Genomic DNA, 12,125 nt, shown 5'->3' on the forward strand with positions numbered 1-12,125 from the left:
CTGCTCGTGCTGTCTCTCCACATTTGACATCCGCATAAATCTATCGTGCTCTTTCTGTGCGAGCTAAACAGCAGTGGATGGACGTGTGGCGAAAACACCACCTGCAGCACATGTCCCGCGTACAAAGGACAGAGCATGAAAGGGAATAAAAATTGAACATCTCCTCTGCCGTTCTGCTATGGCGAATGAGTGCTGGGGCTGCTAAGGAGGGTTTTAAAAGGGCTGGAAAAATCGACAACATATTTAAACAGATTGTGAAAACAATTCCATCTGTCGCCGTTGGCTTGCCATCGTTCGCCAGATGGAGCACTTATCATTAAGAATGCTAACTGCAAGAATGCTGCCAGTTGGCATCCGCATACCTTCACTGGAGCCTGTGTGAATGCAGCAGCAGACAAAAGGCCCGACATTATTTAATCATTTCTGCTTTAACTTGTCTGTGTGTTAAGGTGGCGCACTATATAAGGCCGAGGACAGCAGCCGAGTCGCTGGCTCAGCTGATGCTCGGCCACACTGCACAGCTAATCTCAGACTCTGCTCAGGTGAGGAAATTAAAACTGCAGGCAGTTTATGAGTGCGAGGCAAAAATCAATCTTTTAATTAAGTACATCAGTGCATCTTTAACAAGCCTGAATCATTTCACACAGGATTAGAGAAATTAACAGAGCATAGGAACTGGGAGTAAGCAGATGTGTTAACTAAATTTTCCTAATTTCTTAATGATTGATGGCATATGTTCATATGGGGAGTTTTACGTCGTTTTTACACCTAATCGTCCGCCAGACTCGATTGGGGACTAAATTGGGGGTTGCACCATTCAGCTGGGCCGAGTTTGCTTTCACACTTTCGCACTTTAGTGAAACGAGCCGAACCTCTTGAATAATGTAATCCCCTCCTCGCCTGAGGCGGCGTTGTGTCAAAAATTCCTGAAGAAGACGAGACAAACAATGAACGAGAAAACGCGCTCTGTTCTGTTGGTTAATGCAGGACAACTTCTGTTTCTGCCACATAAGAGTATTGGTCTTGGGTTTTTTTTTATTTTGCTTTGTGCAAACATACAACACATATGCTGCAACAATGGCCTCAGACATTTCTCCCGGCTATTGTTCTACACACCCGTATGTTTCGCTTGTGTTGCCATGCGTTGTAGTCCACTCCCTGTATTTGTTTCACTTGAAGTGAACCAAGACTTAAGTTTTTAGGCAGACCAGAGTTTGCTTCTTCTTTGCAACAGAGCTCCTCCCCAAACAAACCAGACTTTCTGAGCAAATGAACTGGGGTTCGATTAAGAAGAGCTGGTGTGTGAATGTACCCTAAATGGAAGCACTGTAGTGGACCGCAGGCAGCAGCAGCAAATCACGTCTCATTAGCAGGAGCATTTATTTGGTATCTTAAATACTACTAAGTATTTAAGATACCAATAATACTATCTACTGAACCCTATATATCCACCTTAAATTCACTTAAACATTACAAAAATGGCTACATCACAGCATCGTACATCCTTAAGGAGGATTCCCTCCTGCAAATTTATCTAGATAATATTGCAATTTTCAAAATCAGGCTGCAGAAGAAGGGGTTTAGTTGCACTTAAAATGATGACAAAACGACAGAGTCAAATATGTACAAGACTGCATGAGCTGGAGAACTTAGCAAAGCAAGTGTCTGTTATCAATATGTAATGAACAGTGTTAAAATTGTCTCAGTGGCCACAAATAAATCTGAAAAGTGTAAAAAAAAACAAAAAAAAACAAACACATTTTCAGTTAATTATGAAAGTGTAGCGGCTCAGAAGGGGGAAACATTAAGACCTACTGACAGAGCGAAACAGTTGGCATTCGTTGTGGAGTTTCTTTGACGTCTCCAACACTGAAGAACAAATGTGTGTTAATGAACTGTGCTTTGAATGAGGCTCAGCGTGGCCATCTTTAGCACGGCTGTGTAAAATCCAACCGAGCGTGCCATGGAGCATTAATTTTACAGCTGCGGCAGTCTGCGCCACACATGTTAATAAAATTCAGCTCACAGGTTGACTTTAAAGGTTTTACTCCAGTGGACAGTACCCACTGCAGGCTGTGAATAACACTCAGCACTGCACCTTATTGGCCCTTTGGCCAAACATGTGTATGTGTGCATGCACACAGTGACGTGTGAAGTCCCTGAGAGAGAAGGGGGGAGGGAGAGGGAGAGAGAAAGAGAGGAGCAGCCTTGGAGGCCAGCAGGAGGTCGATTAGCCAGTCGTGATAAATTGAAACATGGCTTTAGAGAAGTGCCAGCGCTTGGGTGCCCTGGTAAAATAATTAAACATGCAAAGCAGGGCCCTTTTAGCGCCTGCCATTGCTTGCCTTGCATTTGAAGATAAATACTTTGCTGAAGTGCCTGAGTGGCTGTGGCTCCAAAAATAATAATAATAATAATAATAATAATAATGAAAAAGGCGCTTGCTAATCCCTGAGAGTCTGAAGTGACCTAGGGTTTCTAAAAGTGAACAGAAAAGCACATTAACCCGGGCTGCCACTGTGCTCCTGCACACCACTTTATTACCCTCTAAGACAGATAGAGTGCCGAGTGTGGAGTCACGGCTGGGACACTCCTCCTTTTCTTTGTTAATTTCTCTATTTGTAACAGAGACCGCAGCAGCTTCAGTGGCACCGGCTCTGCTGTGAGTATTCAGCATCCACAAGAGAAAAGTTCCCTTCAAGTCCCGGGTTAGTGGCACCGAGTCACACACACTGGCAGTGGAAAAAAACAAAGGAGAAGTGACAGACAACGCAAACCACCACCACAACCACCACCCCTCTTCCTCCTCCTCCTCACCACTGAGCTGTCAGATATCAATCTGGAGGGTTTCTTGAGGGAACGAGGAGGCGGCTCGGTATCGCACGATCAGAGCATGGTCGGTACAGATAAGTAGGAGCCAGTGAGGAGTGGAGAGAGGGTTCTGTTTCCTCTCACCGCTGACACCAAACATTAAAGCACGGGCCGACATAGTCCTAACCCTGGTGCTCTTTTATGGACAATGGGAAAAAGTCACTGCCAGAGGATTTATGGCAACAGTGACAGTCGCAGCTTGGATGACTTTCAAAATCAAAATTGTCTGCTTGTGTCATTGATGCTGAACAACAGCTCCTGAAATAAAAGAATTTTCTACTGTCTATGACTATATTCTGAATCAGATTTTTTGCCAGATCATAGAGACTTGTCCATCAGACAATAATATTTTTGCCCCCCCCCCATATTCTCATTTGCAATCAATGAGATATTAATGGGAAACACTGTGTAATGATGTTTCTGTTCAAGGCTGCAGGTGTATGATGATGATGTGTGAATCCTTATCTTCTGTACTGCTGTTTGAAAGGTGACAAATTAAAGCTGGGGTGGGCAATATATTATATATATGTATATGTATGTATATGTATGTATATATATATATATATATATATATATATATATATATATACTGTATATATATATATATATATATAAATATATTATTTATATGTATATATATATATATATTTATTAATATATCATTTATATATAACTCCAGAATAACATGTTATCATAATGTAAATCAAGACATGTGAGACAGAACTAGACTACCTTGGTTAAATCAGGCCTTTTTTTTTTTACTACCAGGCCTGTTCAGCAACAGGGCATTTGAGAGATAGAGAAAGCTCCTATTGGCTGTTCTAGCAACATAATAAAAGAAAGACGTCAGCCAAACAGTCTGCCACTGTCGATGTTAATGTTCTATTTATTCTAACTTAAAAAACTAGATCTCTATACGGATACGCCTACAGTTGAGAGTTCATGTGAACCGTACATGACATCTGCACACGCAAGGAACAACAAAGACGACAGTAACCATGGGTGCCTGTTATGTGAGGAAGGTCACAAGAAATCAAACATGTACGAGGACACCCAAATGGGGACAAACTGCTACTGAAATGCAACGTGAGATTGACTACACATGGGGTGGAATTGTACTCTCACGTCATTGTGAATGTAAACGTAACGTAAATAGCAGCGGGGATTCTACGGGCTCTGCCTGCATGTGATGGTTCCAGACCTGTGGCTTCCACTATACGTGGAGGTGGTACTCAACTCACAACTCATAGTCAGGGAACTGTTGATCTGGAAGGCAATCACTGTGCTGGTCTTTGAACACATCATGACTCCATATTATTAATATTGTTAGGGTAAAAGTGAGAGTAAATATCACCATCTCGTCATAGAAATGTATTTTGTAAACATATTTAAGCGCTTAACATATAACTTTTTTCACTTATTATTATCTACTAAATTCTGTGTGCAGGACTTATCTTACAAATCTTTTCTAACACATTTTGATTTGTAAGAAAACTACTACCATGTGCAACTGTGTGATAACCTTAAGAGGACACTGAGGCTGATGAGAGCTTCATTTAATTATTTGTAATCAATACAGATCAATCAGTTAGTAAACAGTGTCATCGGCTACACTCCTCATTGATTGGAGGACGAGGTGGGCCACACTTTTCGGTCCGTTTTCATAAAAGAAATCAGATTCTGCTCATCACATTTGACATTTTCCAGTGTGCAGATACACACCGTGCCTCTCACTTGTTGTTTCTTCGGCTCCGGCGACATCTCCTGCGGGATGAATTTGATCGGCCCTTTGATCTGCCTCCTGGACCTCTTGGTGCCGTCCGGTAGCGTCTCCATGGCGATGTCGGCCTCGTCGCTGCTGGCCTGGTCACACTCTGAGCATTGCCTGAGTGGATGGGAGAGAGTTGCTCTCAAGGAACGGCATTGATTTTACGATCACAGGCTCAAATCCTCCGTCTGCTGACTAAGTAAAAGCTGCCGTCGGGGGAAATACTTTAGTTCAAATCTGTGTTAAAAAGCTCCACATTCTGACAGCTCTCACTGAGTGTTTGCTCAGTGACATGTGTCTCTCAGTCTCAAGGCTCTGACAGTAAATATAGGAGAAGCTTTTTCCAGTATCTCGCAAGACTTTAGCCAATCAGAAGCTGGATTTTTCACAAAGAGGAGTAAGTAGCAAGAAAACATTATACTGCTAAAAGACAAAAGGCACCTCTGAACATTGTAGATTTGATCCAGGTAGAATTTGTAGCAGCAGTGATGAAGTAAATTAAAATAAGACGTGCTTTAAGTCCTAAGGTTACACTCTGAAACCTTTAAGGCGGCTGTCGTACATTCTGAGGGGAGACGAGAGTCATTACTGTGATTTAGTGCCAGTGACGGGTCAAACAATCCCACCACATTTCAGGCACAAGGTGAAGAGACACAAAAAAGTCACAAACCTTATCCAAGGTCCTTCAGCATCAACACAACACTATCAGATACACGTGACATTTACAGAACCAAGTCAAAAAGGAAATATTGTCTGCTTCACATCCGCACTCCATATTTAAAATGTTTTGGGTTTTTTCCTCATTTTAAACTAATAAAGCAAAAGGTCTTCATGTCAATGAATTTGTTCTTGATCACTATGAATGGGTCACGTGGTGATGAAGAGCACTGTCGACCCATTGCTTCTAGGAGATCTAGGCCAGGCCGTTCCCTTAGCTGCCACTGTTTTTGTCAGTGCACATGGCAGAGACCACATCACCATCACTATGGCAACATAAGCAACCCTTGTTATGAAGCTGGTCAGGAAAGACACCAAACCTCACACATCAGACACCCACCATTGCTGGTCAAAGCATCCTAACATGTAACACCACGCGCACCCTTGAATTTATTAATTTCCCGAAGACAGAATAAAGATCATCATCTTCACTTTATCCCTAAATGTCTTCTCTTAATAAGACTACTGGCCTCAAATATCAGAATGAATAGGAATATATAAACCCTAGTATGCTGCGATGAAGAGCCTCAGTGTTCACATTCACGTAATGAAAATATTTTAGGGGCGATAACATCGACTACAACTGCTATTATTATTTTACTGTCAATGCACATTCAATCAGTTTTTATGCGGCGCTAACAGTTAAACAAAACAACAAATGAAATCAGTTCAATTTAGATTTTGATTCATTCGGCTTCCAAAGGCACAATCAAAACAATTTCCTTGCTAGCACTGACGCTAACAGTGGTTTCTCGGGCTGCACGACTGGAAAAAAAAAACATGTTTTTATTCATAAATCCATGCATAGGTCAGTATACAGTGTGTCCATGTCTCTCACCAGTAGCTGTTCTTGGTTTTCTTGGGCATGCGTGTTAGTGGTGGCTCGAGGCAGCCCAGGTGGTAGTAGAGCTTACAGGTGTCACACAACACCAGCAGATGTTGGTCCTGGTTCTTCTTACAGATGCCACAGCTGCAGAGACACATCAGAATGCTGCTTATTAACATTATTAAACTTTACTTTGAGAATATTTGATACAAAGTCAATGAGATATCTCACGTTGAAACAAAAAAAACCCCTGTGTTGTATATACTGGGCCTGAAAATGTAACCCTTACCCTCTCACATAAGCATGACAACATTTACATCCTGATGTGTTAAGATGACACTGATCCTGCATACACATAACAACATTTGTTCAAACCCAATGAGTTTTGACAGATATATGATTCTTTTTTAACAACAGATTTATTGGACATTTGATTATTATTATATTTGTGAGGTCATCAGAGGGTATATTTTTACCAAAATTGAATGGGGACATACATACATTAGAAACTTACAGATAATATGGTATCTGGTAACATAAGGGTTAAACTAGAGTTGTAATTTATTCATACGTACAAATGTGTTCAATGATGAACCTTAATAAAATAAAAATGTTTCTGAACGACCATAACAGAACACCAGTCAGTTACTGTACAGTCAAAGGGCTTGAGACTGCAGGGCACACACCGAAATGAAAAGAAGAGCGGTATGAGAGAATATAAGAGTGGCTAGGAGCTGGTGGAGTGCAGGACTTAAAACTTAAAAATGACTTTGGAGGTGCTGCAGCAGGGAGTTGAGCAGCAAATAAACTTCTTTTTATTGATTGCAGCATCGGTGGATATAAAACAGTAAGAGAAGAACAGAAGCAACAAACTATCGAGCAACACACATTCACTTCTGTCGCTCAAGCTGTTAGTGGTTCTGACCTAAGAGAAAGTCCTGGTTAATGCAAGGTTGTTGAAGGTCAGACCAATCATGTTGACTGTATTAGAGTGCTGTGAGAAGAAATTAACAAAGGGCGGTGAATGAGTGATGGAGCAGTGATGGACGTGTGCAGTAAAGCGTGCCGCTTCCGCCTTAGGCATTTAATGATATTTAACAACAAGCTAACAACGCGGCGAACAAGCGCTCCCCGGTTCCCCGATCGTTAAGTTATTATTTGATCGTCATTGATGAGATCCTACCTTTCATCTAACATTTCTACTGTGTGTGTGTGTTCACCTGTAGAGGATTGCTGGCAGACTGGAAGACTTCCCCGGGGTTCCTCCTCCCTCCTTCTTGCTGGGCTTCCTCTCTTTTGGGGCTTTCAGGACAGCTGGAGTGTTTAGTTTCTAACAAAATGGGGAAACAATTGAATCATCTCATTGAAATGTTCCCATGACAGTCACTTAATTCAAAGAAACAAAGGAACCAACAGTGTAGAAAGACAAACCAGTAGGTTATTGAAGACATGATACTACCAGCATGTACAAATGACTTCAGAGTTGGATTCAAAATAATAATCCAGGAAGCCAGATTGCTAACCTGGAAAGAACTCAATTCCATAGCAGCCCTATAAGTATTACTAAGATCAGTAGTTACTGCCCGTCAAAATAAAGTGTGCATGTAAAGTTCCTGCATAGTAGAGCTATGAGGGGATCCTGTTGTATGTGGCAGGTGGACAGCAGCAGCAGATAGACTGTTTATTCTCCCTGCATCTCAGGTGCATTGCTGCCACGTAGGTTAATTAGAAAACTTATCTCATAGGGACCAAGTCTGACACTAAACAGACAAAGTTTTCCTCCGAGGAAGCTCTAATCTGAGCCTAGACGCGCTGCCTGCAGCACAGAGGGAGCATCCCTGCAGGGACACCTGATAGATGAGGGACACGGTGACCAAAGGACAAGGAGCTGCTGAGGTTATCTCCTCAAGTTAGACTGCAGTCTGCCTGCATCCAACCACGAGAAGGTATCTCCAGTACTGATATGGAGCAGTTCCATCATTGTTAACATGCTTTATCAGACAGATAAAGCTGTTCAAAAGCAAATTTTCTACAGCTAACAGTGAGTGGAAGCAATCAGGTCCACGGGCGAGCTTCGAGCTGTCTGGTCTCCTGTCACACAGCTGTGTCTCGCCGGGGAAAAACACAGCCGAGCATAACAACGCAGGCGTAAACTGGGTACTCTCTGCATTTTCATCACATTCACTGTGGTGAAACGATGAATATCGAGCCGTGGTACAAAATATCAGGTTCTCTTTCATCTCTGCTAAACGTAAGCAGTGTGTTTCAGCTGTAGGACCCAACCCTAACTCTCTGATGGTGACATTTTTGAGCTCTAAAGCCCCCTCTACCTGAAGCTCTATGATCTACCAATAAATTCTGGTGCTCTACTGCTCTCAGTTGGTAAGTTTGTGTCACAACCCCTTTGTACCATGATGTAAAAGTGCTGACTTTCCCTATGGACCTACGGTTTACTGCCATAAAACGGCTGTTTAAGTCCCTTACAACATCTTTTGCCAGGACAAATACATTATGATTAATTCAGACTTGTTCCACAAACAAGAGCAATTGCACCGCAATGAAAATATCTTCTGGAAGATACTCGTACGTCTGGAACAGCTGTGACTTTTGTGTACTGTGATCTACTGGAACTAGTTTTGGCCCAGATACAGTACGAACTCCCTTGAACTCCCTCGAAGTTAAAGACTGCAGAGAAAACCTGGAGTGTTTTTCTGTCTCAGTCCATTCAGCCTGACAAACAAATCACTGCATTCAGTCTCAGTCTTGGCCTCTTGTTTGTCCTCGGGTTTGCCTTCAGCCCTGAGTTGCAACAGATGATTCAACCCAAATTAATCCGATTGAAGGTCTATTTAGTAACGATTTTGTTCCCCCCCCCCGTTGATCGATACTGAAATGGACTGCAGTTTAACGGTTATGTCGGTTATACTATCAGTCCCCTGGCAGCCGTTTGAGCCTCATGGCGCTTTGACAGAGACCAGCGGGAAAATGAGTGAGTGTTTGTGTATTTATTTATTTATTCATCTCTCATTTTTTTGGGCAAAGTTGCCACAAGTGCTAAACTTCTAGCAGCCATAAGGAGCGAGAACACTGACTGTGTACTGAAAGAGGGATGAGAGTCTCAGTTGGGGACATCAATAATTTCTGCAAATGCTCAGGCAGGATGACAAATAGAAGATGAAAAATTGGCAGATAGGTGGCACAAAAGCGGGCCGTGCTGTGACTGATGTTGCTACTTAAACCATGCACGCTCATAATTAGGTGATTTATGGCGGTCATTGCAGATTCACTGCCAGTCTCCTTCTCCTTCCTGTCCATTTTGCTGCCTCACCACCATATTAACATCATCTGACCATTTATCTACACGGCCCACACTGGGATACTTTTAATGAGGCTTTTAAGGGACTTAGCCAGTATATGAGACACTGCAGACGTTGTGAAACCGTTACATGAGTGTAAAATTCCTTAAAAGAAAATGTACACACATGGCTGCATATTGTCATGTTTTAGGTGAAGACATAGGATCATTGCACCAGTGACAACAATGTGTTCACCAAGAATAAAATGGACAATGAAAGACATAACATTACCTACATTTGGTAAGGGAAACAGGGTGTTTTGAACCTTTTTTGGGGCAAAGTGTCTCATCAGCTTTGACTACTAGTTAATCTGGACAGGGGTCGCTAATTTACCTGGAAGCCACTGAGAAGGCTGTTCTCTGCTTCAGGATTGTGTTCACGAGAAAGATCCGCCTTTCCCTTGTAGATGAGGGGCACTGCCATTTTTCACATCAACAAAATAAGAGCCCATCTTCCACTTCACTTTTCCATCATTGCTACAATAATGAAGGATAAGCAGTAAATTGACATTCTTGGTCGGGGCTTTTTTATTTCATACCTTTGTGTGTATTTATGTTACTTTTTCTATGGACATAACTGTGATGTTGGGGAAAAAGAGCAGTGGGAAAAAGAGCAGTGACCATGGTAACAACTGCTCAGATGAAGATTATTTGTGTAAAACTGCACAGTAAAAGTGCCAGTAAAACATGTGCACACAGACCATCACAAACACACTCAATAACATGCCGTGTGAAGCATATCTTATCACTGGTCTTAAATTATGTAATTTTATTGTTTTTATTATAATTTTGTTTTGTGCAATTGTTATCTGGCAACCCATGTGGGAGTCAGAACCCAGTTTGGAAATGACTGCTCTACAATATACTCCTTAAGACAAAATTCCTTTGAGTGAAGGATTCTATTAGTATTTGGTCCTCTCTGTTTCAGTTCTAGAATTATTATTAGTAGTTGTAGTAGTACTGGTCTTGTAAAGGTCAACTTTCTTTAAAACCAGTGGTTATAAAGATTGCATATTAATGGTCATGCCTGACAACCTGACTTACAACTGCAGTGCAAAGCCTTTAAAGAGTAACTAAAGTCCTATCTGCGATGTAGTTAAGTGAAATACGATGTGGAGTCAACAAGGGATGTTTTACTCTGAAAAGTATAATGTCGGATGTTTCACTTTCCTAATTCCTCTCCCGCTCGTGCTGAATTCCGCCAATTTTATGCAGCTCCAGAAATAAAAGTGATGCATATCCACTCCCACCCCGCCTATATTGGGGGTGTGGCCAGAAGAGGACGGTTGGTGACAAAGCACCGGGAACAGTCAGCGAATACATTTAACCTGAAAAAAGTGGTTTAGGGGTTTAGTTATTTAAATATAAACAAATGCTATCAGATCTTTGTCAGATGAGTGGAGCTCCAAACATCCCTGTGTTTCTCGGGAAAGTGGTTTTCATTTTCTTTGAGTGAAGGACATGGGATACAATTAATGTGACTTTTTTTTTCTGCTCCCGACGACCAAACGGAGGCAGATTAATACCATCAACAGCAAAGAATCATGAAAAAGCTTTAAGCTCAGTCATGTGTTTACAGTTGAACTTTCAGATACAAATTGTTTTTCTCCGACTGTGAGTTCCAGTACAATACTTAATTAAAAATCGTCTCATTTAATATTGTAAAATACTAAAGGTCAACTATGAATATTTGTAAATACCAGTGGAGTATTAGGTGCAGCTCCTGCACAATAAAACAGAAGGACTGTTGTTGTTGTGCACGGAGCTTGAGTTATTGCAGGGATCAGCTGTGAGCTGGAGGTTTGATATCACATTAAAATATAGGAATACATCATAAATAAATTCAAGTTTGAGTCTGTCATCTCAGCAAAGATCTCAGTCTATTTCTGCATACTGCAGTTCAAATTCATTAAATTACCCATAAGCCATAGTGGCACATCTTGGTAATTGGTTGCTATGGGAACAGGAGGTGCGAGATGGCTTTTACCTTCACAGTCAGGTCTGACTTCATGGAAAATGACAGGTCAATCAGTTAGTGCTAAATAAAAGGATTTGTTATGAACATCGGGGGGAAGTTCCTGCCCGCTCATGGCAGGGGACCAACCAAAAAATATTTGTGGAAGAAGTTAAAAAATATTGATGTAGTTCATGTAGTTCACAGGTCTGGGCGCAGCAAAAAACAAAAAAAATTACAGACAGGAAGGAAGCAGGTGAAATTAATATGTGAACAAATCAAAAAACGTAAAGTGAAGTGATCTCGTCTCCAAAATCCTTTCCGAAAAACAGAAAGGTTTTGGAGACGTGATCACTTCGCATTACGTCATACACAAGTGGGAGAACACAGCCGTCACCAGCTGTGATTAAACCATGTGTGAACAGTAACTTTTAGTGTTAAATTATCATTAAACAGTGGATCACTGGACTTGAGGGTATATGGTAAAGCTGGGGCTCTGATATTTGGGGGGTGCAGATCTGGACAGATTCAAACTTCAAACCTCCACCTCAATCAAATATTTAGCAACAGTAGCAAATAGTTTGGGGTGTGTGAAGCCGATGATGGGAGACAGATACAAAGACAGTGGCTGCAT

The 12,125-nt window shown here is 41.6% G+C and overlaps 1 protein-coding gene across 8 annotated transcripts in view; it reads right to left on the reverse strand.

Moving 5' to 3' along the window:
- phf14 (PHD finger protein 14) overlaps nucleotides 1–12,125 on the reverse strand; it is an 84,794-nt gene that overhangs the window by 47,071 nt on the left and 25,598 nt on the right. For 7 of the 8 annotated variants that reach the window (XM_058618806.1, XM_058618803.1, XM_058618808.1 and 4 more), the window contains exons 12-14: nucleotides 7,403–7,512; nucleotides 6,195–6,326; nucleotides 4,594–4,756 (exon numbers count right to left, since the gene is read on the reverse strand). In XM_058618806.1, the coding sequence (XP_058474789.1) occupies nucleotides 4,594–4,756; nucleotides 6,195–6,326; nucleotides 7,403–7,512 (405 nt within the window). The remainder of the gene's footprint in view (nucleotides 1–4,593; nucleotides 4,757–6,194; nucleotides 6,327–7,402; nucleotides 7,513–12,125) is intronic. The other variant, XM_058618807.1, reaches the window with a different exon arrangement.

This window comes from Solea solea, chromosome 20 (assembly GCF_958295425.1).
Source record: "Solea solea chromosome 20, fSolSol10.1, whole genome shotgun sequence".
NCBI classification, from domain to species: domain Eukaryota; kingdom Metazoa; phylum Chordata; class Actinopteri; order Pleuronectiformes; family Soleidae; genus Solea; species Solea solea.